The sequence below is a fragment of the Micropterus salmoides genome, unplaced genomic scaffold (genome assembly GCF_014851395.1).
Source record: "Micropterus salmoides isolate LMB-PRFRI ecotype aquatic unplaced genomic scaffold, ASM1485139v1 Ms_hic_scaffold_23, whole genome shotgun sequence".
Classification (NCBI taxonomy): Eukaryota; Metazoa; Chordata; class Actinopteri; order Centrarchiformes; family Centrarchidae; genus Micropterus; species Micropterus salmoides.
The window spans coordinates 15,549,992-15,573,843 of record NW_024041484.1 but is presented as its reverse complement, the minus strand read 5'-3'; the positions used below and the strand labels follow the sequence as shown (position 1 = coordinate 15,573,843).

General features: G+C 39.0%; 1 protein-coding gene across 3 annotated transcripts; it reads right to left on the bottom strand.

Moving 5' to 3' along the window:
* Positions 1-7,525: 7,525 nt before the first annotated feature.
* Positions 7,526-23,069, bottom strand: lrguk (leucine-rich repeats and guanylate kinase domain containing). Of its 3 annotated transcripts, none has more exons than XM_038739221.1 (20): positions 22,797-23,069; positions 22,102-22,191; positions 21,805-21,886; positions 21,517-21,617; positions 21,143-21,224; positions 20,811-20,935; positions 19,433-19,576; positions 18,916-18,996; positions 18,645-18,731; positions 18,310-18,416; positions 17,613-17,735; positions 16,756-16,852; positions 14,441-14,554; positions 13,437-13,638; positions 12,551-12,667; positions 11,845-12,002; positions 11,524-11,612; positions 11,121-11,189; positions 9,692-9,813; positions 7,526-9,353 (listed from the first exon to the last, which is right to left on the bottom strand). In XM_038739221.1, exons 1-20 carry the CDS (start codon positions 22,923-22,925, stop codon positions 9,142-9,144), a joined length of 2,331 nt encoding a protein of 776 aa, XP_038595149.1. In that variant the 5' UTR covers positions 22,926-23,069; the 3' UTR covers positions 7,526-9,141. The 3 variants fall into 3 exon arrangements, with proteins under 3 accessions (XP_038595149.1, XP_038595152.1, XP_038595150.1); XM_038739224.1 differs by having other exon boundaries at positions 9,692-9,810; XM_038739222.1 differs by having other exon boundaries at positions 17,613-17,732; positions 22,797-23,068.
* Positions 23,070-23,852: the final 783 nt, after the last annotated feature.

Genomic DNA, 23,852 nt, shown 5'->3' with positions numbered 1-23,852 from the left:
TGCAGGTTGCTTCTGCATCAAATCCTGCTTACTGAACTCCACAAACCCTGACTTGCCAGAAGTAAATAGATCACAAATTCATTAGCGCTTTAACATATGGTGAGGTGAAGGATTTCAAAGCAGGGACACCTGGGGGTTTCCATAACCTTTGTCCTCATAATCCACCTCTGCCTCTCCTCCCTCTGCTGTAAACGTCTCTTTTGACTCTTCTTTTCCATCGTGGCCCTTTGAAATGTCCCTCTTTGATCTAATTTAATATGCATGGCACAGTTGGATGGATAAGGACAGTAATTTGTTTCATAGTCAGAGGCTCTTCCTCCTTGTTGGGGATGCTATGAAGAGGAAATATTCAGTGGATCACTCGGTTTGATGGGAAGTGGACTGGGGGTGTACAAGGCAACAACTTTTAGGAAATGAGAGGCTGGTAAAAAGAGGCAGTAAAAGCAAGAGATACACTGACAGAGGAAGAGGAGAGGGTGATGCGAATAGCATAAAGAGTCTGGAGTGGCAGGGAAATAGAGTAGGCTTGAGAAAATAGCTGAAAAGTAATGCTCGAGGTTATTGCTAAAACATGGAGTGTCTATGGCATGGTCTTGCCTTTTTGGCTATTACTGTATAGTTCAGCACTTCTCAGAGGAGAAGTGGAACACAGAGAAATGAAGTGATGAAGACAACATGTAGAGGATGACGAGCAGCAGACTGAGTAGAGTAACATCTGCAGTAAGAGAGAAACACATGGAGGTAGCCAGGGAGATGATAGGATGGGGGAAAGAGAGAAATTAAAAGGTTTATGAAAACTGCTGCATAACCCTTTGGAGAGCCAACGTCAAAGCAAAGGTCAAAACTTGCAACACAGTGAAATCCTGCCTGAGTAGAAACCCGCAAATACAGTCAAACTATCTCCTTCTTCTTCCCCTCCTCAGCCCAGCTGTGGCTCTGCTCCCCTGAGGCAGCCATTCCCTGGCTTCCAGGTGAGGTCAGCCCACCCTGGAGGGGGCAGTATTGTTCCAGTAAGGGTATTTGTCTGGGCATGTCCACCTGGTCTCCCTCCACCTGACCCACAGCCTGAGGTGATCAGCCAGATGTGACATGAGAGGGAGAATGACAGATGCATGCGTGTGTGTGTGTGTGTGTGTGTGTGTGTGTGTGTGTGTGCGTGTGCCTTTTCCTGTGTCAGTTTAAGTCTTCTTTCTGTTGACCTTTTGGAAGTTATTGCTGTGCTGGCTTGTCACCTCTAATGCGTGCAAGCTAGCAAACAAAAGCTGAACGTTTTCAGAACAAAAAGAAAAATATCCTGTGTTATGTAATTTTGCAGCTTAGTTTGTGTTCTTATGTAAGAAAGAGAAAAGTTTGTTTAAACTTTAAGCCAGTGTCTTTGATTCATTAAAAGTAAATCACTTAGTAAAATCATTATCGACAAAGTAAAACTGTAAAAATAAATGTCATGATATGACAATTAGTATATAAAGAGATTAGTTATAGGTCGAGGTCTTAAAAGAAGAAATCTCATATAGAGTCAGCCTATATTTTAAAATAAATACTCTACATACAGTACAAATCTAAAGTGAATCAACATACTTTAATATTTTAACAATGTACTTTACAAAGTATCTTCTTTGGCGACAAACATGCTGAAGCACTTCTCTTTGTGTATAGTGCAAGAACATAAACAAACATCAGATGGAGGGATACCATGATGGATAGAGGAGGGTTTGTTAAAATAATAAAGATAGAAGGAAGCTATAATTATTTGAAAGCAGAAAGACATTTGAGTAATAGTAAATGGACTTTGCAATACACCCCATTCACACACATTCATACACTGATGGCGGTGGCTGCCATGCAAGGCGCCAACTGCACATCAGAAAGGAACTAATAATTCATACACATTCATTCACTGATGGCAAAGCCTTCAGGCACAATTTGCGGTTCAGTGTCTTTCCCAAGGATACTTCGACATGGAAACTTGAGGAGCCTTGGATCAAACCACTGACCTTCTGATTAGTGGATGACTGCACTACCTCCTGAGCTCCATTTAAAGTTCTTAGTTACTGATTTGTAGATATTAAAAAGCTGCATTATTCTCTACCAAATAGCCAAAATGAAGATGGCAACTTTTTAAAATAAATATATAAAATATGAAAATCACAAGGAAGAAGAAAGCAAACTTATGCATTCATGGATGTGTGTATTTTTATGTAGGCGCGCACATATTTTAACATAATTAACAGCTTGCTTGTCATTGCACCCAGAATACAGACATTTGAACGCTACACATTCACAAGTCAACAAATGAAATACATAGGGCTAAAAAAAAAGATGAGTGACATCTCAGAAATAACTTTTTTCTAAAAGCTGGAAAGACTCATTTGATTGGTTACCACTACTAACCAGTGGCTCATATCTGATGTGTGTTTGTTTCGGGAAAGTTGTGCCTGAATGTTTCATTACTTGTGCCAATACAATTCTTTCCTCTTTAGCATTCTTGTCGAGAGTTACTGTATATGTGAAGATTCATTCCACTCTCGTATCTGTATGTTAAAATGAAGCTACAGCCAACAACCTGTAAGCTTAGATTAGCATAAGGACTCGAAACAGCTACCTTGTCTTTGTTCAAAGGTAACAAAATTTGCCTACCAGTACCCCTAAAGCTCTTTCATTAACACGTAGAAAGATCTGCATACTCTACAAGTACAGAAAAGCCACAATCTAGTTGTTTTTATGTTTGCTACTTAAAGACAAACACAACATGACCAATTACAGCATAAATAATAATAATAATGTACATGAATGAGGACCAAGTGTGCGTGTGCTCTGTGAGATATTCTGCCTCCTTTCTGTAGATTGATGAATTGCGATTTCCTTAGTATGCACTGTGTATTGATTATTGCAATTACACACTATTATGGTTCTATTATCTGCAATGACTGTCTTTAATTACACTAGAGAGCAAGAGGAAGAGTGAAGAAGGAGGAGAGAGAGGAAGAGAGAGAGACACTATACAGATAGATGAAGCGAGACACTGCACTGAACTAATTAAAACAGAAACTTTTTGTTTCAGCAAGTTGACAAGGAATGAATCTGGCGGGGAATTAATCTGTCCGCAGGGAACACAGCGAGCAGTTACACACACACACACACACACACACACACACACACATAGGGAGGTGCAGTGCAGTGTGCCGTTGCCATAGTTACTGAGTGTGGCGCCACATCATGCGGCAGAGTTAATGCAGAGGTGCATGTTGTGTGTGTGTGTGTGCCTTATTTAAGATTTTATTATATCACCACCCTGACCTATTCCAACATCCTCTACACAAGCACACAGAGAGAGAGAAACGTTGCAGACATTAATCCAGAGTGTTGCTGTTGAAAATGCTAAATCTTTGCCATCGGTAACAGCTTCCAATCTTACCCTTAAGGTGAAGCATCATTTATGCTTATGGTGGATGATGACATATTGAAAGAACCTATTTGGTAAGGGAAGATAAGCACTTCAAATCAAGGCCTAAAGAAAGTGTTCCTTTGGTTGGTTATTAAGGGGAACACACATAACCTGATTAACTAAATCTTACAAGACCAACTGTGCCCTGAACTCTGCCTTGTTCCTGTCTATGTGGTTTAATGTAGAATTAGAAACTAATGTGTCTTTGTGGTTAAAAGCATGTGTTTTTGATGTGAGGGCTGAGATGGAAGTATTCTCATCCTTTACTTGAGTAAAAGTAAAATACTATGCTGTAAAAATACTCAAGTACAGACGTATCATCAGCAAAATGTGCCACTGTATCAAACGTAAAGGTTCTTATTATATATAATGGCCTCTTTTAGAGTGTTAAGTATGTTATGATACATATTTTATTATTTGACCATTATAACTGAACTGAATTAACATGTACTCAGCATTTAAATGTTTTGATTTAGACTAAATATGCAACATAGTTTACAAACTAATCATATGTTTTGTGTGTAAAATCTTACTTTGTCAAGATAAATGTATAGAGTAAAAAGTTCTTAGTTACTAATAATATTTTACTCTGAAATGTAGTCAAAGAAGTAGAAACAGAAGTGGAATCTAGGTAGCATCAAATAGAAATACTCAAGTAAAGTACAAACACCTGGAAAGTGTACAGTACTTGAGTAAATGTACAGTCCACCAATGTGAGAGTTAGTTAAGTGATGTTAGAGCAATGTGGAGAGTCCAGCATATGAAGGTCAATGCTACAGTAAGTCTTCCAAGCTGCTCCAACATACAGTACTGTCAGCAAATGTCCAGTTATCAGAAAGCAAGTTCAGCAAAAATCAAAACCTGTTCAGTCAAAACCTATCATTGTCCTTTAGCTAACCAATCTCTGGTACCAATAATACCAGTTCTCAGTTTCAAGTGGATTCACTGTATGTTCTACCTGTGATTTCCTCACATAGAGAAAACAAGTATTTTAAATAATGACACAGAGACAGCTAAATACTGTGGTTATGAGCAACAGGCACTATCAAAAATGGAGACTATTATTTCATCTCTGTAAGAAGCATGTGCATGCTTGAGCTTGAAGTGAGTAGATGTGTCCCTGCTCCTCCCTCACACTGTACACTCCACATGTGCGAAGGGTAGTCGCAACGTTTACAGCTTCGCCTGTAACATATTATTGCACTTTCATAGACTATTTTCCAAGTCCATTCTCAGCCTCATAACCCTCCCTCTCTTTTCACAAGACATTTTTAAAAGAAAACCCACAATAAGGGAAAGTAATTGCTGGCCCTGTATCTAGTAACAAATCACTGTCGCTGTAAAGCAGGGTATATGCCTAACTGAAAGTTGTTTGACATACCGTGGCAGCTTATAAAGCCCACTGATGGTTGTGGCCACTGGGTCACAAGGTCTGGTGTCTGAAAAAGAGTGCAGAAACAGGCAACGAGGATCCTCGTCAAATTGGGTTGAGAATGGAGAAATGAAGCTCTAAGTTTATGATTCACTTCCAAAAATAAGCATTTAAACCTTTAAAGGTCCCATAATATGCTCATACTTTGATCTTGGGTTTCTACTAGAAAATGTTTACATGCTTTAATGTTCAAAATGTTCTGTTCTCTCACTTTTTTTATACTGTCCATTGCTACAGCACCTCTATTCAACCTCAGCCCGAATATCCTGTCTGTTAGCTCCTGTCTCTTTAAGGTCACTCTCCCTAAAAAGCCCATTTTCTTCTGATTAGCCAACTTCTGGAGGCCTGCAGAAGGGCAGGAACTAGCTGGCACAGCACTGAATCAGAGATAGGTCTTGCTACAGTACAAAAACACAACTTTATTCGCAGATTTTGGCGAAACTGGATCATATTTTATGGAGAATTTTTTTTCAGGTTTTCCCTGTACTGCCTCAACCTTTGGTGATTTACTGAGTTTCCAGATGGACAGATAGCTTTACTTATTGTTAGCGGTTACTTTAGCAGCTAACTACTGCTAATGGTTGTCCACTAGCTAGTTAGCTAAGTTAACCATGCAGCTAGCTGTCCCATTAGCTGACTCTGCCCGGATTGGAAGATTGGTGCTCTGGGGGTGTGTTGGTGTTTACACCTCTGTTAATTCAGGATCTCTGGACTGCTGGGGCCCCTAGTTCAGGCAGAGTCAGCTGATAATAGCAGCTACAGTTAGCAGTAGTGGTTACAGTAGTGTTAGCAACAAGTAAAGCTCTCAGTCCATCAGGAAACTAGAGTCCAAACAGGGAGTAGTGGCAGAGCAGCTAGCAATCTGGAGGAGGTCCTGTGCTACACAGATCAGTCCATGACGTCAAGAAGGGAGCCAAATTCAAACAGCGTGTTTGCGCACACAGAAAAAAGAAACAATGTTTTTTTTTTTCATAGTTTAGGGTTCTTTAGACACACCAGGGACACATATTCATGTTAAAGATAATAAGTGCATTTAGGATAATATGGTACCTTTAAGTACCTGTGTGCATAACACAGTTTAGGCCCACCATTGACAGTTCTGATTGGTTTTAATGATTTAACTTGAAACAACCTAGATCATCTCAGAATGACAACAGGTTCAGAGCTTTATCCTGTGTTGGCAAAGTGAAGTGGAGTGTGGAAATAGTTCTGGCAATGGAAGAGTATCATTATATCAAACTGAAGCAGACTCCTGAACATGACTGAATACATTAGCTGCCTAAAGACCATTTCTTACAGGAAAAGCTAATAACATTTCAGGAGATATATTTTCATTTTTAAGAAACTACTTTAAAACCACATTTACTTGTGTTACTTTTTATAAATATGTTTCACATATTTTGTAATCAGTGCGCATATACTGTATTTACTAGAAATCAAATGTAATAAGAACCATGAAACTTGACCGTTTACTCTAGCGAGCCAGTGTGTGAGATTTCACACTTACTGAGTAGTAATGACAAGTGTAGTGTCCCATTGTAATTTATGTAATAAATTATTGCAGTTAAAGAATTGTTCGCAGAAAGTAGACATACATTTTTAGGGCACTATATAGTGCACAGAATTCACACTCAGAAAGACAGCCATATAAAATGGCAGAGAGAAAATACAGTCCTCTTTAATAAGAAAAGGGAGAAATATCTGACACAGCCCTGAATATGATGTTTTTTGTTGTGGGAATGCAAACAGTTGGATGTTTGTGTGTGATGTCAGATCTGGGTTCATGTTTTGATGCGTCACTCATTGCTTCTGTCTTTTTATCTTAATACACAGAAGAGAAGAAGCAGAAAGGACATGTTTCACAGCCAGCCCAAGACAAACATGCTTGGTCTACCTATATAATGAAAAAAGCTAGTATAGTATAGTGCAGTTTAGTATAATATACTGTAGTATAGTATTGTACTATAGATAATAGAATATCATAATATAATGTTGTATTGTTCAATATAGTATAATACAGAACAGTATAGTATTGTGTATTATAGTTTAATATGGTAGTTTTGCATACTACTATATAGTACTGTGTAGTACCATATAGTAAAGTATAATATAGTGTAGGACCATTTAGTAAAGTCCCATAAAACCAAGGGTGATATCCACTCAGTCAATCAAACTCATGTACTATTGTTTCCAATTTCTGCTATTTCTTACCATTTCTGTTATTTCTTACAGCATCCTCTCTGGAACAAAAATATAAATTAATACCTTTTCCTTCCGTAGCTCAAGTCTTACAAAGATAATAAAAAACGAATTCATAACATCGGGCTTGTGAAAATTGATACTATGCTTCGGCATTTGTCCCACAACAATTCATTCCTGCAGACATAAATCTTAGATGCAAGCAAGTCTTAGTTTCTCACAGAAAATTTATTCTCCTTTTCTCTTTGGTTAAAAGTGTTGCTGTATTGAGGAGTTATGTCTAGATGAAAGTGTGTGACATGTTTATTTTTCAGCATCTGCTGAAGTGAGGCAAAACAAGTGGTTCAGTAGACAGTGTTGCGCGTTGTTCACTCATACTGTATGCTGTTTCAACTTTTTTTGTTATGGACAGTGTTTTATGATGCAGCAGTGAGAGAGAAATACAGCTGTTGCTATTACAGCTACCTTTACTGCACCAGTTAAACATTTGTGAACATTTGTGACTGACGCAGCTGCTGTAGTCACGCAATCGAACACTGCAAACAGGTCACAATGAGAGAGACAGAAACAGATGCATGAAAAATAGATTAACAAGCAGAGGCAAGGGCATGTAGATTATCAGAGGTTAAATATGATTACACATTCAGAATGACAAGAAGTAAAGATCACAGTCATTCATACTCTCATCTGTACCTCATGCTATACTACACTTAAAGGCTTTTGCAAACATTCATCATGCACATTGCTTTATCCAGTGTAATGTTAATGCACACGAATACAACAGTCCATGATAAGCTATAGTAAGATTTGCACACTGTGGTGTAAGTAGGTTAGACCTCAGGGGCCCTAGAGACACTGTCTGGTTTCAAACTGCCAAAGAATTATGACAGGGTTGCAACATCTGCTGCCTGAGAGGACGGCAGACAGTGATGGATGGCCAGGTGTGTTTTGTGTGTATGTGTGAGTAGAAGTGCTGCGTTCACACATACAGCCCAGGAAACAGAACATGCATACTGTATGTGCACATTCACATGCACCTACAAGCACACTGGTGTTAAATAAGCAATGCATATATCTGACAGATGACAATTTCATTTTACAATGAATCAAAAATGAACACACAAAATTTACAAACATATGGGTGCACGTGTGCTAGGCTCTGTGCAACACACACACACACACACACACACACACACACACACTAACTTGTTTGTGATGGCTCACTGTTTAATACCTGTCAACAACTTCCATATGAATGCATTTCCAGTTGAATAAATAATCCCATCGGAAGAGATAAAGATTAATGATGTATTTATCATTCAATGACAAGAGCTCCACGGTTTCAAACAAAAGATCAGTATCTAGGTGTCAATGGAAAATCATATTTGATGAGATTAGTGAACAGTAGAAAATATAATGCCACTTTACTGTCAAGAAAATTCATTAAACATGACGTGTGTACCACATATTGTGTTCACCTTTCCAATATAACAAGATACCTCCTTTAGTCTTGAATCTGAACATATTCATATGAAGAGCTATTTTCTTCAACACGGTGCTATATTTATCATGACTGAAAGACATGCTCGTCAGTCTGTGTTTGAGCCTAAATCTTAATGTGTGTCAACACTGTATACCCTCAGGCCAGTGAGCAATTCCACAAATAGGAAAGCCACAACTTTGCCTATAATTATACTGTAGTCACCTTATATATGGCTATTAATGCCATCACTTGCCATGTATACAGTCTATAGCAAGTGCAAAAGATCCAGACGTGTTGTGGCATGAGCAATCAGGTCACAGGAAAAAGGCAAGTGTTGACAGTAAAATCTAACATCAAGTGTTTGGTTAGGCATATTGCATCACAATCTGTGTAGTTTATGGTAAGAGAGCAAAAAATCTGTGTTTTTGTGGTTGACTGTTAACTTTTGCAGATATCAAGGCAGATGCCAAGCTTATATTTTATATTTTTTATTACAAATCATCTCATTTTCTTCTAATGTTAATAAAAATTACTGAATTTTTGCTATTTTGTTAGATATCAGATACCCTAAAACCTTTTAAGCTATCCCTCCCTGTCTGCATCTCCTCCTTCTCCTGCTGGGTTTGGGCAGGGTCCGGGTGAAGGAGCTGGGCTGGGTGGCGCAGGGGTCTTGCGTCCAGTGGGGATTGGTGGCAGGATGGCCTTGGCGTTGGATCCAGGACGTCTCTCAGAAGAGGGAGAGACGTCCACAGTCAGCTGATCTGTGCTTGGACAGGGGGCTTCTGGAGTTTGGTCTGATGAATGGAATGAAATGGGAATATTTTGCTTGATACAAGCATAGATATGGAAGCACATCAACAAACCTTTAGAAGTTAATACAGTCAGCTTGATTATCTTATTATAAGATATACAGTTTTGGTGATTTAAAGACAGTCAAGAGTTTTTAAACTACTAAATTAATAACTAAAGTACACATGAAAAATATAGTTTGCATAATTTAGAATAGTGTTAAAAGCATAATAAGTGTACTGTAAGTGTCTGTGTCTGTCTTTTACACCTCTCTCCTCTCTTTGTGTTCTATATATGACAATACCCTAAAATCATAAACAAAAAAAACAAAAACATTAATAACCTTTGAGTGTTTCCAAGGCGTGTCCCAGGACAGATATATCTAGAGGCTCCGCTAAGCCAGAGAAGGCCCCGGCTGAACTGGGCACAGACAGTGCTGAACTAGCACGGGACTCATTCGAGCTGCTTGTGAAAGGAGGAAAAGAAAGTTTAAAGTTTTTTATAGTCATATCCACAACTACAGTGAAGGAGTCTTTGGCAATGAAATTCTTAATTCTTAGGCTCCCTCAAACAATGCTCAAACAACATGTATAAAAAAGAAAATCAAACAAGTAAAAGTAAGATAAAGTATAATATAATATAGAATAAATGCTTACACAGCTTATATATATTACTATATATTAGGGTTGGGGCATGTCTATCAAATTGGCATCTGACGATGTCTACAATAAAACATCGGGATGGAAAATGACATTGTCACATTAGTGATATCAATAATGTGACAGCGATTTGGAGATGACTATTGGTACTCATCAAACAAACAGGTGCAGATTTTTGTCATTTTATTTGTTCATATAGACGAGTCTATGACACACACACAAGACTTCCCAAAAAGGAATACAAAAGGATCCTCTGTTACAATAAGTGAGATAGGCACACAAGTAAAGGCACATCCCTATTAAGAGCAGTGTAGACAGATGTCTGGAGTCCTCTATAGAAATACTGAAGGGCTGAGTAATGCGATCAGCACATAGTGGGGGCATGTATTGCTCCGACCTCGTTGACAGAACTTGTAAATTTTCAACAAGTTTGGTGAAACTAGCCTTCTGAGAACATAAACCCAAAGGCAACAAATTAATTTTGACTGAACATGTGCTGTGTCTCTGCATGTATCTTAAATGTCCTCCTCTTAAAAAGTATACGAAATAAATTTGATGCTAATTTGTACAGGTGAGGGAAAGCTGCGTGTGCTGCTGCGTGCACGCCTGACTGATTAAATCCATATTTGAGCAGTAAGCTTGTTTATTGAGCGCAACTGTACACACAGGGGAGCCAAAAAGCAGCAAAAGCAATAAAATTAGAATTTATGAGTGAGTATATATGTGTGTGTAAGCAAGTGTGTGTCTGTGCATGTGTCTGGGATGTGTGTATAGACTTGTCCCCACATGGCTTGTAACAGTAGAAAGAGCTCTATAAAAGTGAATGTACAGTATGTTGTAAAAGAAAAAAGCAGGCCTAGGGATTAAAGAATGCTACAACAAAAGCCTTTTCCTTCTCCCAAATCTTCGCTCAGATAGTTTTTTTAAAACCACAAGACCTCTGGATTCTTTCATATTAAAGCATATATATATATGTATATATGTATGTATGTATGTATGTATATATATATATATATATATATATATATAAACAATATACAGAGTGAAATAAATAATATTGTGACTCTGTGACCTGTACATGTGTATGTATTGTGCGTGTGTGTATATTCTTACCTGCTGTCCTCACTAAATTGGGTACCAGGATCATGATTATGCAGGGATGATGGTGCTGTCTGAGCAAAGCTGAGGTAAACAAAAAATAGGACTTAATTCAATCATTCCTCTTCATCGAGTATAAATCATATGGATTCAGATTCAGATTTTGATTCAGATTTGGTCTAGTATTTTAGGCCAACTGATAGGAGTGTGCCACTGCACAAGCCCATCATATTAACAAACAGATTCAAATACCTTGGGCACCAGCCACTTTACCTTGAAGGTCAAATAATAACCCAAAACAAACCATCAAAAAGCAGTTAGGACAAGTGCACCAATTAAATCAATTTGACCCAGCTGAAAGCCCCCACTTGAAATTAAGCACTGGAGTGCAGTGGAGTGTGTGGTACTCATAATGAACCTTTTGAAGAGCTGGCTGTAGACCCCTGGACTCTTCCCCACTATAGCCTCTCTTACCAGCTGCTCACGCCTCCTTATGGAAGCTAGCTCCTGCAGAGGAAAGAGACGAAGAGAAGGAGGAGAAGTAGTTGAGAAGAAGTAGTAGGAAAGTGGGGCAGGGGAGTGATGATGTATGGCAGTCAGGAAGAGAACGAAAGCCAGCATCCAGTTAGAAGACTGAGGATTATTTTCCTGTACATTTGATAAAGTCTAGATGTCTATTTAACATTCACATACAGGCTGCGTTAGCAATACATTTTTCATCAGACATCTTGTAACTCACAGCGGGGCTCTTCGGAGGGCTTAGCTCTGCCTGGATCTTGGTAAAATAGTTTCTGTAAGATGGATCTGAGGTGTCAAGAGCTGTGGCAGAGTTTGATGTGAGTGTGCCTGATCCTGACCTTGACAGGGGTGAGGGTGGATTCTCCTCTGGCTCGTTACCTGAGGATGAGAGAGAAAGAGATACTGTGTCAACTGTCTCATACTGTATATGGTTACAGCATACACACATACAGGCAAAAGATGCATACACTGTGTATGCCAGCATGTGTATAAACAGAGAATACACTGTATGTAGAGCATGAAAAAGAGTTACAGACATTACTTTAATATTTAGACAGCAACAAATCAAATTTATGGCAGCGTTAAATGGACACTTCAGTGATTTAGTATTGCACTTCCATAAAGGCCAAGATATCCCGACTTTTAGTGTTAGACCCCTCCTGTCTGGTAAATGCTAACATCTTTTAAACTTCACACCCACATTTTGTAACACAATCTTCGCCTTAGTCAAGGAAGAAATTATATGTCTGTTTTCACAGGTTTACTTCCTCTTAGTCGTAAATCTTGGACATGTAAAAAAATAATAAATAGTGAAAACTGTACAAGAGGCACTTGACTGCATTTTGCACCCTGTGTCTTGCTGTAAAAGAATAGCGCCCTGATGCTTCGAGTCTGCTAATGATCTGAATAAACAAACAAATACACACCTGTGGAGGTGCTGTCTGGGGATGCCCTGTTGTTGTTTTGTCCTTCTTCCTGCTCCTCTAGCAAAAGGTACTCCTTCACTACCTGCCTCAGTGTCTGATAGGCTTCTTCCCAGTCATCTACTCTCTCTCACACACACACACACACACACACACACACACACACACACACACACACACACAAAACAGACTGGTTGTGAACAGAGCCAATGCATCTCCCATCAAACAGTAATGAATCAAAGATATGGGCATGATGACCTTAATGTAATGAGGTGCTAGCTAGCAGTGCATAAAAGTGATTAGGTTCCGTGGTCCCTGTATGTTCATCTCATTAAGAACAGTTAACATGTTGAAGTGCTTTCATGAGGGAATGATAAACACAGCTATTCTGTGGGTACGTAACCCTTAATACATGTGGTAATTGGATTGAAAGTGTAGTGTATGGATTTTAGTGAAGTGTGCTAATTTATCTAAGGCTATTCCAATGACACCCGCACTAAGCCAGGGTATGGCAGGGTAGTTTTTCGCTCTGTGAGGCACTACAATGACAAACTATAAACAGAGCATGACTTACAAATGTCTTTTTTACTAACATCATATCCAAAGATTGAATAAGATGTTGAAAAAATGTTTTCCCCGGGGAATCAATTAAGTGTTTTCGTGCCTTAAATACATTTCTGTGGAAATTAATTGTGAATATTTATAGTTCCACTCTGTACTACAATGAAACTTTCATTAACTAATAGTAAAACTGATCTGATTAGCCACTAGAGGATATTAAATTACCATTATTATCCTCTGTAATGCACACTTAAATTTATAAGTACAGCATCAAATTATATAAAGGAATGCATTCCATGACATACTAAAAAGTACTTTCTTGCCGTACCACAGGGGATAACATTATCAAAGAATCCCAGTCGTTGCCTTTTGGTATTGACGTAGAGCTCCACACGTGACACCGCCATCTCAATCTGTGCTGGGGTATAGAGATCACGGCTTTTCAGGTGGCCTATGTACTTCTCCACCTGGGTGGGGATGAGCAGGATGTATCGAGGTTCAAAGTAGCTGTTCTTCAGACTGAACACACCCTTCGAGGATAGACAAACAGTTTTCAGTCCTGTTACAATTAGGGTTTGATATTCTGTTTATTGCAACTGTTCAAACTGATCCACTCTGTGCTATGTATGTGTATGATTCCACACTGTCTTATCCTGAATCCTGAAAATATTAGTTATCAGCTTTCAGTGTTTCCCACTTCACTTTACTTGGGCGGGCCGCCCAGCTATATTAACAGCAGTCAAAGTATATTTGGAGACCCATCCGCAATTGATTAACTAGTGGACAATCTCCCCTCGCCCTGCCCCTTCTGTGCGGTCTACTGAAAATCACACACACTGCAGAGAAAAGCAAAAAGAGGGAGACAGAGACATTCTATGGTATTGCATTAGAAATACACGGACACGGTGGGTGCCCACAGAAGGAGTTTAAGTTGTTGACCAATACCTTAATAAACACTTATACCTGCTTACAACTACATTACAATGTGTTACAAAACCATGTATTGACCTTTTAAGGATTAGACAACGTGCTGTTTCAGGACCTTGTGGCGAATGCTTATTTTAATTTTTATTTCACTGGTTGTGCTATAGAAACTATATCTAACAAATAGTACAGTCTGGTACATACACATACATATATGTGTATATATGGTATACATACATATATATGTATATATATGTATATATATATACACATACATACATACATACATACATACATATATATATATCCTATTCATTTCTGGTAGATCCTTCATCTCTACTTTATGTCAGCCTACTGGCTTTATTCACCACATATGGTATTAGCCTGCTTGATGTACTCCATACATACCTCTAGCTCCATATGTACACAGCAGGCTAGACCTTCTCTGGCTACATCCTCTATGGCATCTCTGGTCAGACCGTACCTGTGACCCCCATACTGCATGGTCTGGATAAACTTACCCTAGAAGAGATTATGAGGGGAAAGAATGAAAAGACATTTTAGTGCTCCACCGCTTTATTGCCCCACTACTCATCATGTTACCACACTTATGTGCAGCATTTATCTCCTAAAGTGGACATAACACTTGACATACATACATAACCCCAGTATGTTCAGTCATGATTAACAACCAAGTAGCATGCCCTGTGAACTGAACTTTTGAACCGGTGGTCAATGGAAAAATCTCTCTCTTTGTTACTTCACAAAGAAGACCCCTGACCTTTTGTCTCCCAGCTTTTGGGGCACTTTTATTTGAACAGCATAATTTATAACTCTCAACAAGCCTATGGCCAAATCCAACGCAGTTGGCGACAGCACTAAAACAAGTCATTCTCGTTCTTTGGTTTGTGGTAGCAAAAGCAAATCTACACATATAAATAAAACTGAAACTGTTTATGATTCCATAAAAAGTTATCTTGTATTAATTTTATTACTGTAATTTAGTAGCTGTTTGTGCAAATGTAATTGCATTGTTACCAAGTGTTGTTTGGTTTTGTATGACTGTGGTTTGCTATATTGAAAATCACAGCAATTAGAGAGCACAGACTTTGTAAAATCAATGATAAAACTGGCCTGTCAATTAAATGGCCACATGTGGAGGCAGTAGCAGTGAACAGTATGCTAACAAGAAACTGGCAATCTAACTTGGCTTTATTTTGTTTTGTGCAATTTTCCCCCTAAAAAAAAGCCTCAATTCTGTCCTTTCTGCCTTTTAGAAATGCATACTGTAAGAAAAACTTGAAAAGAATGTAGAGAAAAAGCTTTAACTGTGAGTCATTACATTTTAAATTTAGGTACATTTTTACTGATCATTTACATAAAATAAATGTGTCTCCTGAAGATACTAAGTCAAACAGGAATAAAAAATAAATAAATTGTCCCTGAACCTACTTAAACAGGTTACTAACAAGCATGGAAAACTCAATTACAAATACGATACTTGAATGATACTATGAATCCATACTACCACACGTTACACAGACTTCAAAATTGCACAGCAGGTGTTCCTTGTGTTTACAACACAGTACAATAAGTACCAAGGACTGCTGATTGGGGTCAGTTTTGTATCAGAAGCGCCGCAAGATAGTGGGATAAAGAGGTTGTGATTGCGCAGCTACTGAAAAGCATATCTGAGGGGAAAAGGAGTCAAGAGGAAGCGGGCAGCTGACACATGAAAGGTGAGAGCAAAGGGAGGACAGAACAGCGATAAACCAAGTAGCTGGCAACAGAAGAACAGAGGGTGAAGGAGAAGAATGGACAGATCAAGTAGAGGGAGGGACAGGCTGTAAAAGTAACCTGATCCACTTCCTCTGTTGGAGTAGACAAAAGGCATAAATTCCAGCATCAAAGCCCTCGCTGTGTAAATCACTACATGACCCAGGCCTCTATCCATCATCCCCCACCACTCTTACATAACAGGCAGCTTGACAAGAGAGACAAGATGGAAAACAAATGTGTCCAAGACCTCCAACCTCAGCACCTATTTTTTAAGAGATTCTAAGAAAGTCCACTCATTTGACGACTTTGTTATCTCTAAAGCATTTGAGCACACCATTGGTGTAATGAACAATTCCCAGTTGCTGTTGATTAACACAAATACAAACTGATCATGCATATCAAATCAGAGCCTTGCAGTAGCTGATCTTCTAGGAAAAGAGCAAATGACCAATGACTACATGTTGGTAATATTAAAACCCATTAGCTCTTGGTGTCCTTGTGCAGTTGTCTAAGACTAATAATCATCACTTGCACGGCAAGCGTTGTAGGAGATGCTTTGGTAAGTCCTCGTTAAGTAAAATTTTATTAATACAACCATTACACCTTATCATAAAAGCTCAATTCAACTAAATGTATCTTTGTTAAGTACCAACCAGGTAAAAGTAAAAGTAATTAACTCAACTACTCAGCTCATTATTGCCAGTGAGTGAATTAAATCTGAAACTTTCTGAAGGAGCTATGTGCATCAAGGACACTGAAAGACTTGCTTTTCAAAACCCAGTGTACATCACACAATTAACTTGTGGGAAGCACTAATCGGCTTGCATTATTTATGACACTGAGTGTCTAAGATTGTTTTGAGTGCAGAACTCATAATAACCTTGAAACACGTATATTTTGTTCTCATGTAGTCACTTCAACGGTCTGTGAAAAAACTTACGCACCATGTGAATCATGTTCTGAAAATCTTCCTCACTGACAAAATGGTAATCAATTCCATTCTCCTCTCCAAAGTAGGGCCCCCTTGTGGTGTGACAGGTTCTGTGGAGACACACACACACACACACACACACACACACACACACACACACACACGAGGCAGAGAAACACTCAGTCTGGAGAGGTCATGTAAGATATCCAGCCATATAATTTATGAGGTCTAAGTATGTGATAAAAAAATACAACCACTAAAGAGGACCAGTAGGGGTGCTTTGAGCGGTGACAAGGTTTCTGGAACGTTTCAGTCAATAAAATCAACCACAAAGTGAGAGCCAGTGATATGTTATTACCTGAAGATACATGTATGGCAGATGGTTCCTTTTTTCTATTATGTAATATTTATTGTACATTATTTATATTAACACTTTAAATGGTTGATAGTCCTAATTAAGTCCCACTGAGAATGCCCCAATCTGACATATGTATACTTCAAGCTGATTCATTTGGTCTCCAAGACTCAACCTTATCAATTTCATGGGTAGCTGTTTGAATTCCATGGCAGTAAGTAAAATAGATCAAGAATTGTTTTATTTGTCATACAACAAATATGGCATTTTTTGTATGACAAATTTTGAGTGGAAATTTATTTTGACAGCTTTACAATCAACATTAACATAATGTTTTACATCATAAATAACACAATTAGAGCAGATCAATTATTTCAACATTCAACAATTACATAACATGCATGTGCTGATTTGAGTTATTTACTTTAGTACCTATTAACTGCCACTACCTCTGATGACTCAGCATATGACTGGACCTTGACATGTGACATGTGTACAGAAAGTATGAGACTGACCCATAGGCAAAGTATTCGCTGAACTCCTGACACAGTCTGTGAACCAGTTCTCGCTTCCCACAGCCTTGAGGACCGGTCAGAACCAGCATAGGATATGGAGAGTCTGCGCTGGGCAAAGTACTACTTGGAGACACAAACACATACAACCCCCCAAAGAACTATGAGCAACACTTAAGTTTGGTGAACAAAGAAGCAAGGGCATAAACTTCTCCTGTCGTGAAAGCCGCACCTATAGTCAATACAAACGGGAGCCTTGTGGGCAATATGGATGTGCTCTTTCTAGGAGGAACAGAGGAGAATGGTAAATTGACTGTAGCTGCAGCGTTTTATTTGCTGATGATGGATGTTTTCAAAAAAAGTGCTGATGCATGAACAATTTTTTTTATTTTTGGGAGCAGATAATATGAGCAATACAGAAACACTGCAGATAAAATGCAGCACGTTTGAAAACAACTTTCTTGCTAGTAGATTTTACAAGATTTTTATGATTATGACTAATCAACATTGATTGTAGACCTTCACATTCTGAGCACACTTCTTAACAGTGTTCTAGTGTTCCCTGTCACCTCAGTCACATTTTGTATTATCCTTTTCCTTAATACATTTCATTACATTAAAGGGAATTAAAAGTCTTAACTTGAGCTTTATATTCAGGAACAAATTAAGATCTTAAACAATACTGTATATTTGTACTAACCTGTCATAGACCACTTGGGGCTGCATCAGCTGATAAACCAGGTGGGTCATGTGATCCCTGGCAGCCACCACATCCAAAGGAGGGTCATACTTGTTTACGGATGACACCTGATATTTAAGGTTAGTTATCAAGTGCCATAATACTGTAAGCAATCCCACATCTGTGACAGTTGACTTAGTTTGGTGGCATTTATTCTAGCTTTGTAAAAAAAAGGATCAGTGTAGCATCCTGATTAAACATGGAGGTCAGGTGTGTCGAGACACCATGTGTGCACATTGCAACATTCCTGCGGTCATGAAAATTCCTAAATGAGAAATCATTATGTTTATTCATACCTTTTCTTCAGCAGTGACTTTGTCTTGGTCCAGCACAGTCAGATGTTGAAGGAGGAAGACGACTGCCAGTCTGTAATCAGGTTGCTCCTACCAATTACATTCACATGGCATATTTTACAAACACATATAATTAATCTGTAATTAAAGCACAAACTCCGTCTGTTTTGTCAAACTTTAAACAGTAAAAACCCCATCAACTTTAAAAAGCCATAAACAGATGTAAATCATCATAGACACGCGAGTGCATACAGGTTGGGTTGGGTTACCTTACCTGTACAGGGTTTCCCAGCAGGTTGAAGTCCCTCAACAGGAAAAGATCATGAATGTGTTTGCACTCCTGAATTTCACTAACCTGAAACAAAACCCCAAATTTATGCTGTGGTGTCCCTGTGTAATAGTTTATTAGTAGTTATCAAAATCAGAAACGCATTGATCGTAAGTTGATGTGCACAACTACTATTTTGTCAGTATCAGTAGCTTTACTTTTTGTGTGATGGTATAGTTTAACTCATTCAACTGGACCAGGACTTGGTCTATAGAAATGCATGGCAGGCAGACCTAAAATGGTGACAGGTTTTGATCTTAAAACAACCATGCATCCTAATAAAATGTCCTCAAACAACAACACCTAACTTAACTTAACACACACATTGTGACATTCCTATTTCCACAAAATCTGTGGTGCAAATCTACATTTTTTCTTTAATTTTAATCTCGTAAATTATCATAATCAAATGTAAGATTTAGGCCGACATATTTGTGCTGTTAATGTTCTCTCAGATCAATACCAGGTTTTTCTCCAGATTGATGGAGCCCAGTAGGTGGAGATTCTGGAGGCCAGAAAGACTGGTGATGCGGTTCAGAGACAAGTCAAGAACCTGCAGACTCTTTAGATTCTCCAATCCTTCTATCCTCTCCAGCTGGTTCCCCCTCTACACACAGACAAGATAGAGGGCACATTTAAAGAGGCAAGTATGTGATATTCATGAATATGCATGTATACACGCCTCCAACCCATAGTTCTACTTCATATACAGTCAGTGAATTCCATTAATAAATATTGAGGACGTGCTATGGTCGCTCTGCAGGATGCCTGAACCTTCTTTCCCCCCAGTACTGAGTTGAGTGGCAGGCCTGCCTCTCTCTGCTAAATCCTGACAGGTGAGAACTGACAGCAAAACAGCTGGCGAGGTGCTAGCGCAGCACGCTAACCAACTAAAGAACCATACCTGGGCACTTCTCCCTTGTCAGTGTCCCCAGCCTGCTTCTCACTCCATTCCTCTGACTAAAGTTGTTATCTAGCCGTCTGGCCACACCTCACCCTGATCTTGCCAAGCATGCTACCTGGCAGAGGACTGCTGTCAGTGGGGGTGCTGGTCCCCTGAAGCTCTAGGTCGGAGCTGTGATGGGCTGTGAAACAGGCAGGCTGACAGGGCTGCGCTGTTTAGGGAGGCATCGTGTGAGAAAGAAAGGTCAGGGATGGGATTAGATGGATGCTGGATGAACAAGGTATGTGTGAGTGAGTGAGTGTGTGTGTGCTGAACTTGGTCCAGGCTCACTCAAACACCAGCAGCTGGTCCCAAAGCAAGCCTACAGACAGGGGCAGACACAGCCAGACCGATGGCTGCTGACAATGAGGAAACACTGATAAAGGATAGAGCGCGCATCTGTGCTCACGCACACATACACACACACAAGCAGAAAGTGAGAGAGAACAGGAGAGAGAAAAGGCCTGCTGTTGGACCATATGGTGAGTCTCAAACAGGGGGCCAAGGTTTTACTGAACGTAAAAATGCGGCCAAAAACAGAGACATAAAGAGAAAGACAGAGGGGAGAGAATAGAGTGACAAACTGAAATAGGTGAAATGTATCATACATCGGGTAAAATACATGCAATAAGAATGAACAATGCCAAAATATATCCCACTATGTGTGTGTGTGTTTGTAGATACTAGACAACACATGGAGGGAAACAAGCCCCTGTGAAGCAATGCAATACAAGTAAATGGAAGTCTTGCCAAAAAATGGCAAAGAAAGACTAATGAAATCTCTGTTCAAAATTCACGTTTGTATGTATGTACCTAAATGTACTCTATGTATGAATGTTTATGTATGACTGTGCACTCTGTCATATCGTATTTCTGACTGTAACACAGTTGAACCTACAAGGCAGAGGTTTGTGAGAGGCAGACTGTCCAGGCCGCTGATCCTCGAGATCTTGTTGTGTGCCAGGCTGAGATGAGTTAGCCTGCAACACTGCTCAAGACCACTGATCTCACTGAAACTGTTGTCTGTAGTATGGGCATGTTAAGAATATTACACAAGGGAAAATGCAGTTGAATATAAATGTTGTTATGTATATTTTTATAGACATGATCATATAAAGAAAAAAGCTATAGGGTTTGGAAAAAGTGTGTGAGACTGAGGCAAAGACAAAGACAAAGGTGTGTGAATTCACGTGCACATGGATGAATGTAAATGTCTCTCAGTAAGGATACAGCCCAGATCCAGTTTACTAAGAGATGAATAAGCTGACAAATCCTTCATATTTGTCATACGGTTGTGGGAGAAATTGACTTCCTGAAAGAAAAAGCAGCAGCACACTATCATACAAAGTCAAGAAAGTCAAGGAAGTCCAGTACATCTCACTGAAGAAATTCTTTGACTAAATCCATAGAGTATAGGGAAAAATTTTCAGTTAGCTAAAGTTCACTGTCATTCAAGGATAGCTAATGCCTTGTAAGTATATTTAAAGCGACTACAGATGGGGTATGGAAATCCAGGCCTATCTTGAGGGAATAGCACAAGAGAGTGAAGCCCAAGCCAACAATCAAATGTGGTCTTATCCTGTCAGCTCAAGGTCCTCCGTTACCTTTAGATTCTTGGGTGGCTGGAATCCAAAGAAGTTGGAGATTTCATTATGAGAAGCGTCCAGGATGACGAGGTAGGGCATGTGGCTCACACAGGATAAATCTAGCAATTCAGAAAAGTTAGAGTAGTTGATCAAAGGAAAAAGAAAAGTTAAATATTCAAATGTAAATAAATAATTTCTTAATAACCTTGCTATATCATTTTTCACAGGAGTCACAGGCTTAAATAAAGAGCAGGTCTTTAATAGGTGTAAAGATGCTAGATTAATATGAGAATAACAAAAAGTCACCTCTAATTTTGTTTTGTGGCAGTTCCAGCTTTTGAAGATGGACATAGTTGCATAAAACAGAGATGTCACTCAGATTGTGATTCTAGAGGAGAGAAAAACACAACCATGGTTAAACTAAATTTGCATCAAAATATAACTGCAAGAACTGTCAACATAACAACAACACACCACTATGTGAATGTAAAGGGATTTGTCTGGGATTGCTTAGTCCTGATAAGTTAGACAGTCAATATACTTGAAAGCAAATACATTTCAAATATTATTTACAAATGCTGAATGTATAGGTAAGTGTCTTACAGGCAGAGACAGGTGTTGCAGCACAGTGCCAAAGCGCCCAGTGTTGGACACAGAGCTGGAGACCACCTCAGCAGTTAAAACGCCATCCTTCTGTAAACATAAAAAAAATACAATTTTGTATCTTATTAACATATGCAGCCCTTGCGTAATGCACAGCAGATAACTAACATCGCTGCAATAACAATGCAGGTTACAAATTTGTAGTCGATGCATGTGGCATGAGGCCAATATAAGCAACACCTAGGGCTCACGGCTTCCTGCCCCCCAAAAGCACACAAGCACCTGTTCATGCAGCACACACAACAACATTTGGCTTTAGGAAGGATGCACACCGCTATAATTGCTCTTAATGCAGCAATCACGAACTCAAAATAATCAACCATTTGACCTTGCTGTGTTGTTTTACTTCCCCAGACCTCTTGCACAAGGTCACCTGCTTCACCTGTAGCATAACAACAAATATTTATTCAAACTGCTCCATTAATATGCAGTCATTGTGCCCGACTTATTTATTTATTTTACAGATTCTACTTTAGTATGACACATTATATAGCTTAAATTTCTGTCATGATTGAAAACAATACAATGAAAGACACTTAAACTAAAACATTAATTTAGTATTAATAAGTTATTCAGTATAAGAAACACTGCGTGTAGCTTACATGTTTTACCAGCTAAGATATCCAGCTCCTTACCTCCATATCTCTGTTTCCTTCTAGCTCTTCGCAGCTGGGAGCCTTAGCAAAGGAAGCGTCATTGTGGGACCCTGGGGGGCAGCAGCTAGGAGACGCTGAAGAAAACGGTTGACTCATTGTTTCCTTCATTATTTCATGATGAAAACTCGGAGATGAGATACTTTAGCACTCAAAGTGAGTACTTTTTGGGGTGAAAATGTTTTCAGCTAACGCTAACTATTAAGTTAGGTTTTCACATGAAGGGTACACAGTCGTCGCTGGGCAACGCTAAGACAAGTGTGAGAGAAGAAAGGAATTCTGGGTCACGTAGTTTACTTGCTCCCAAAAGTGAAAAAGTGAGCACCTAGATAGGGCATACATTTGCTGCCTTCCAGAGGTGTTTAAGGAGGAGGGACAATCGCACAACTACACTGGAAAGTCAGAAGTAACCAAATCCAAATCCCGGTTTAGCTGTGGGTGTTGTTAAGGGCTTGGCAAACGTAAAAAGTATTTATTAACACATTGAGGGCTCACCTTACACCATTTGCTTGACATGCATCCCCCCAAAACAACATAACGCACAAAATCCAGTTGATTCTAATGGAGTGATGACTGTTAAAGTTTATGCAAGTTAATTTATAATTTTTTTGATATTGCGTTAAAGCAAGCTGACACACAATTTTGGAAGGTACTTATAGAAGTAAAACGATTAATTTGTTTTTCAGTTTAAAATGTAGGCTACTGCCACTTCAGTGCTTACAAACATTACTAAGGCATCCAAAGATTTAGAAAAAATAACTTAATTAGTGTCAGTTTTAAAAGACCAGTCAACATGCAACTACTAAGGTTTCCAATCCTGTATTTTAAATTTACACTGCTGGGTCACCCTTTTGTTGCATTTGGAGTTTCACAGTAGACACAACAGGGCTAATGGCATAGTCAGGCTTTGCAAAAATCACACTGTGCCAAAAAGAGTCCAACAGATTTATGCCCACAACAACACAAGCACGCAGGCGGTTATTTTGTTTGCGTTTATGATTCCAATATGCTGTGCTTTAGCCCTTCTTGCTCCTGTCA

What these genes read in the sequence shown, in the direction of transcription:
- lrguk (XM_038739221.1), bottom strand. Translation starts at nt 22,925, where the DNA reads ATGAAGGAAACAATGAGTCAACCGTTTTCTTCAGCGTCTCCTAGCTGC. An exon ending in GCCACAAAACAAAATTAGAG is followed by an intron (nt 21,618 to 21,804) that starts GTGACTTTTTGT and finishes CTGAATTGCTAG; the next exon opens with ATTTATCCTGTGTGAGCCAC. An exon ending in CCCAGACAGCACCTCCACAG is followed by an intron (nt 12,003 to 12,550) that starts GTGTGTATTTGT and finishes TCTCATCCTCAG; the next exon opens with GTAACGAGCCAGAGGAGAAT.